The sequence below is a fragment of the Malaclemys terrapin genome, chromosome 5 (genome assembly GCF_027887155.1).
Source record: "Malaclemys terrapin pileata isolate rMalTer1 chromosome 5, rMalTer1.hap1, whole genome shotgun sequence".
NCBI lineage: Eukaryota > Metazoa > Chordata > Testudines > Emydidae > Malaclemys > Malaclemys terrapin.
The window spans coordinates 25089142-25095141 of record NC_071509.1 but is presented as its reverse complement, the minus strand read 5'-3'; the positions used below and the strand labels follow the sequence as shown (position 1 = coordinate 25095141).

At 39.8% G+C, this 6000-nt stretch overlaps 1 protein-coding gene across 2 annotated transcripts in view; it reads left to right on the top strand.

The window, feature by feature from the left end:
* Positions 1-1920: 1920 nt before the first annotated feature.
* Positions 1921-6000, top strand: part of LOC128838319 (uncharacterized) — a 34137-nt gene continuing 30057 nt past the window's right edge. For both annotated transcript variants that reach the window (XM_054030400.1, XM_054030399.1), the window contains exons 1-2: positions 1921-2018; positions 5112-5456. In XM_054030400.1, coding sequence (XP_053886375.1) covers positions 1964-2018; positions 5112-5456 — 400 coding nt within the window. In that variant the 5' untranslated portion in view covers positions 1921-1963. The remainder of the gene's footprint in view (positions 2019-5111; positions 5457-6000) is intronic.

The following is a 6000-nucleotide window of genomic DNA, read 5'->3' as shown; positions in this document are numbered from 1 at the left end:
CTGCAGCATACCAAGCCCTTCCGTAGGTCAACCCAGCTCTTCATTGTGACAGCGGACAGGATGAAGGGCCTTCCGGTGTACTCACAGAGGATTTCCAACTGGATCATCTCCTGCATCCAGACCTGTTACGAGCTGGCACAGGTCCCACCACCACTGATCATGAGGGCCCATTCGACCAGAGCCCAGGCGTCTTCGGCGGCCTTCCTCGTGCACATTCCCATCCAGGACATTTGCAGAGCTGCGACATGGTCTTCGGTTCACACGATCCCGGTGTGTTACACCATCATTCAGCAGGCCAGAGATGATGCTGGGTTCGGTAAAGTTGTGTTGCAATCTGCACATCCATGAACTCCTACCCGCCTCCATTGGTACTGCTTGGAAGTCACCTAACATGGAATGGACATGAGCAACCACTCAAAGAAGAAACGACAGTTACCTGTTCCATAACTGGTGTTCTTCGAGATACGTTGCCCATGTTCATTCCATAACCCACCCTCCTTCCTCCTTGTCGGAGTTTCCAGCAAGAAGGAACTGAGGGTTGGGGGAGTCAGTGGTGCCCCTTATACTGCAGCATGTGCACACCACTCCAGAGGGTGCTAGAGCCAGTACCTTACGGATACCACTGAGGGAAAAACTTCTGGCACCAGTGCATGTGGCGAGCGCACACACCTAATATGGAATGGACATGAGCAACTCATCTCGAAGAACACCAGTTACAGAAAAGGTAACTGTCTTTTTATTCCTACCCTTTGTTTCCTATCTTTTAACCAGTTACCAATCCATAAAAGGACCTTCCCTCTTATCCCATGACAGCTTACTTTGCTTAAGAGTTTCTTAAGCCAACTGTTCTTTGTTTATACTCGCCCTCCTCCCTGCTATTGTCAGTGGAGTTGCACTGGTGCAGTATGATGACATTGGAATGTGTAGTAGATAAAGTAATGGGAATGGTTAGCGTCAGCTATATGCATGTTCATCACATCCTCCGATTCAGACAGAATTCTTTAGAAAAAACAGATGCATAAGGTTAATGAAATGGATGAAGTGTATTAAGAGAGGGATGAAGCAGCTGAGGGAAATTCATCTTTATCAAGTGCTTCCAAAGGAGTGACAGTCAAGAAACTGACTTGAAAATAACAAGGAGTCCGGTGGCACCTTAAAGACTAACCAATTTATTTGGGCATAAGCTTTTGTGGGTAAAAAACCACACTTCTTCAGATGCATGGAGTGAAAGTTACAGATGCAGGCATTATATAATGACACATGAAGAAAAGGGAGTACCTCACAAGTGGAGAACCAGTGTTGACAGGGCCAATTCAGTCAGGGTGGACGTAGTCCACTCCCAATAATTAATGAGGAGGTGTCAATTCCAGGAGAGGCCTTTGCCAATCCACCCTGATTGAATTGGCCCTGTCAACACTGGTTCTCCACTTGTGAGGTACTCCCTTCTCTTCATGTGTCATTATATGATGCCTGCATCTGTAACTTTCACTCCATGCATCTGAAGAAGTGAGGTTTTTTTTACCTACAAAAGCTTATGCCCAAATAAATCAGTTAGTCTTTAAGGTGCCACCGGACTCCTTGTTGTTTTTGTGAATACAGACTAACACGGCTACCCCCTGATACTTGACTTGAAAATGGGACACTTACATGCGTGGAAACTCAGCGCTGTGTTCATACTCTAGGAAGAAAACAAGAGACTGCTAATATTCATTATTAAGGGGCAAGCAGTTAGGCTTAATTTGAAAAACAGTGTTCAGCAATTCAGACAGATTGGACTGGGTTTTGAAAGAAAGAATGTGTCATTGTAATTCAAGAGATGTGTTAGAATAAAGTTGTTTTGCTTTCAGATGTTATGAAGTAACTACAGCAGAGGGAACAGGAAGTTAAATTTCACATCTGACACGTTCTCTCTCACTGACTTTCAATTAAGAGGCACTGGTGAAAGCTTTAATAATCCTGAGTAATGACCACAATTATCCTGAAACTCATCCTTTTGACAGAGTGCTTTGGCTACTTGGGTAAGTTCTTTGAAGTTTTTGAGGAGTTGGGATTTGGTGCAGTTGGTATATCTGTAATTCTCTAGGGTTAATCAAAAAAATCATCTTGGTTTTAAAAACCCAAAAGTTAATGCCCAAAATATGTATAGAACAATTAAAACATATGTAGCTGCTGTGCAAGCCCCCCAAATAGATTTCCATGTGTGCATGTTTGGGAGAACATTACTCAGGTTTTTATAGTGCAGAAGGCAAAATTGTTTGTGCTGAATCCAAGCTACCGTTGGCAAAATACCATGTGATTAGAAGAAGTTGCTCAAAGAGCATTAGCCCAAAAATGTTTGTCTTAGAGGAAATCCAAAGATTAAAAAATTACATTGGACTAATTCCAAAATGATGTCAGCAGGTTAATAATTACGAATTTCCTTCATTTATAATTAGACCTTTATAGTAAGTTCTTCATTGAGATTAACTCTAACTGTAAAATTTTAAAATATTGTGGAGACTTTCTTCCAGAACAAATAGCTACTGAAATACAATGCAGTTTAGTTTTTGTATCACAGCTTTCATACAAACTGTATTGCAAAAAGCTGAACAGCGTTATATATTATAGTAATAGCACTAAATAGTAAAACAGAAGACGAGAGAAATTAAGATATTTAGATAAGAGAAAAAAAAGGTGTTTTCTGATGTGTTTTTAACAAAGAGAGAGGAAACCAATAAGGCAGGGATGCAGGAAACCTGTCCTATACAATAACAATATTAAAAAAAAACCCTAAAATTAATTAGCTCAAAAATCTTGAAATTAATATGATACCATGCCACTTTAGCAACCCAATAATCTTACTATTTAAATATTCTTCCCTTCCTTCCCTCTTTCCCCCCATTTTTTCTGATGTTTATTCACCACTATGTTCTATCTTGGTCATTCTGTATTTCAGTTCTAATATCTTTCAGGTGGATACTACATTTTTACCCAGCATTTAAAGTGCCATTCAAACCAATGATATGATGCACAAGTTTAAAATAATAATAAAGGCAAGAGCTGCTTTTTCTGAAAGAGAATATATTGTAAAGTAGGAAGGGGGAAAAAATCAATGCTTTCTTGTGGGTGTGCTTTTAAATCTTAATAAAATTTCAAGTGAACTTTGCAAGTCTTGGGGCTGATGCTGCTGTTACTGTATTAAAAATGAGAATGTTGCCATTGATTTCGGTGGAATTGGAATTGGACCTTCACGGTAGGACTATAAATGATCAAGATGGATTAAATAAATAGCTCGTGTGAGTCGCATTATGAAAAGAAAGGAGGAGAAAGATTTCTTATAGCTCCTCTAGGTGAGAAGAATCATAGAATCAAGAATCAAGAAAGCTTCATCAGTTCAAAAGAAGAAGAAAAGACAGGTTGACACTTTCAAAAAGGATTGCACAGCGTTGATAAAACTTGACCAATGTTTTTAAGAAATTAGTATCGGGAAATTAGTTTTTGTAGTTTTTTTTCCCCATACTAACTTCCCCCTACTGTTACTCACACCTTCTTGTCAACTGTTTGAAATGGGCCACCCTGATTACGTTGGCCTCATTACCACTGCAAAAGTGATTTTTCCTCCTTGGGTATTCTACAGTTGAGAATAGCCCACTTCCACTTTAATTGAATTGTCTCGTTAACACTGACCCCACCACTTGGTAAGGCAACTCCCATCTTTTCATGTACTGTGTATATATACCTGCCTACTGTATTTTCCACTCCAAGCATCTGATGAAGTGGGTTTTAGTCCACAAAAGCTTATGCCCAAATAAATGTGTTAGTCTCTAAGGTGCCACAAGTATTCCTCATTGTTTTTGCTGATACAGACTAACATGGCTACCACTCTGAAACCTGTCACCATTCAAAGGGACAGTCAGTTTCAATATGGGGTTCCCAGGACTGTGAGCCACTTTACCTCCCTGCCTCAGCAAGAGAAAGATTTGCTGGTGCTTAACCGGGTGTCAGCACCCTGATACCATCAGTCTGTTAATCACCCAACCAATTTCCTCAGGGCTCGGCCAGTCCTCACTTTGCCTGGCAGGTTAACAATAGATGCACCTCAGCTGCTGTGAAAGCATTCCCTGTCCTATCCAGATCCTGTCACTGGCACACTCAGAAATTACCAGGTAAACTATCCCCAAAAGAACACATTAGTCCCTTCGGTTCAACGGAGGTCAGCTCCAATATAACATCACAGCACCAAGATATAGTTATAGTGAAAACAATCATACCTTTATTATCAAAAGCTGAAATTTAAGAGATAGTGACTAAGGATAACAAATGGAAACCTAAATGGTTACATATAAAACAAAAAGTATAACACCCTTCTTAGAGTCTAAACTTAACTTGTCTAATCCTTGTCTAAAGTATTTCTCACTTAGAGCAATCTCCCAGAGTCATCAACCAACAGGGCTCGGATCCACCTTGCATGAATGCAAAAAGCACTGCCCTTTTGCCTTCTTATATCCCTAAAGTTCATTGGTTTGTCCCCAGAGTCAGGCTGACCGCCCATGGTTTATTCCCTGGAGTGCTGACACCACATTGTTTTCACAGCCTCATCTTGTTGTCCTATACAAATGGACTTTTACTATTTTGGCTTACAATGCTTATTTTACATGTGAACCAAGGCAGACAGGTGAGTATATATCTCTTTGTCTGACAAAACCTGTTTGTGAACCCTGCCTGGGATAGACTCTCAAACATATTTTCATTACCTATTCACGATTCCTTAAATATCATCCATACCTACATCTTGCAAAAATAAGTTTTTATTAGATACCTCACTTGACCCTTTTTGGCTTTGGTTACCATAACAGCAGTGTGTTGGGTGTAGTGAGTTTGTCAGGCCTGTCAAGTATTGCTGTTACAGAACAGTGAACCCTTTGCCAGTTGGCACTGAGGTGTTCTCAGGGTCACACTACGGTGTTTGTACTTATTCAGGGGAAAACAGGAGTAACTAAATTTTAAAAAGTGATGGTGTTGTCATAAAATAGGCTCCATAATGCCATCAATTATTATTATTATTATTATTATTATTGTGCTGTTTTATTATACCTGCGCTAAACTTAAAGTTATTTGGTTTTTGTCAATAGCAAATGGTACCAATGAATTAACAATCAGTCAGACACCATCAGAAATTAAAGTATCCACTGGAATGTCAGCTGAAATTACCTGCTCCTGGAAAAATGATGAGATAGTCGAGCGGTTTAGAGTAACCTGGAAAATACAACATCTCACCTGTAAAGAGGGCATCAGCAGAGAGTTATCATCAAAACTTTACTACACAGCCAATGCCACACACAAGGATAAGACCGTGTTAAAGATCGAAGTTGTGAAAAGAAATGACACTGGAACTTACTTCTGTGAGATAACTACCGAAATACCTTTCATGAAAAAAGGGCTGGGAAATGGAACAACTTTGATCGTTGAAGAGAAAGGTAAACAAGCAGTCGACATGAATTGTTCTATAGAGATGCCACTTCATTTGTCTCCCTGAAGATTTTTTAGTCAGAAATGTGTTACTTACTTTTTTTCTCCCTTAAAGATTATAAAACCAATGATCTGACAAAAAAACAGGGCGTTAGGAGCACCCATGTCCTTATTCTGGCTCTGACACTGACTCTTTCTGTAGCCTTGGGCAATTCACTTAATCTCTCTGCTTTAGTTTCCTCAGCTGTAAAATGTTCATTTATTGACATCACATGATTGCTGAGAGGATTCATTAGACTATTATTTATAGCACCCTTAGGTCTGCTGAGTGCTTCACAGAAGACGTAGAACGACACAGTGAAGCCTGGAAGAGCTTACACTCTATAATTTAGATGAAGCAGTGAATGAGGATGAGAAATGCTAGGGAGAGAGATGGAGTGAGGAAGGGCAATGGTTACATCACTACAGTCACACTGTTACTCAGTTTAGTCATGAGCTCACCCCAGTGGTAGTGTTTTTATCATTTATTATGTTTTATTAATTTATAAAAAC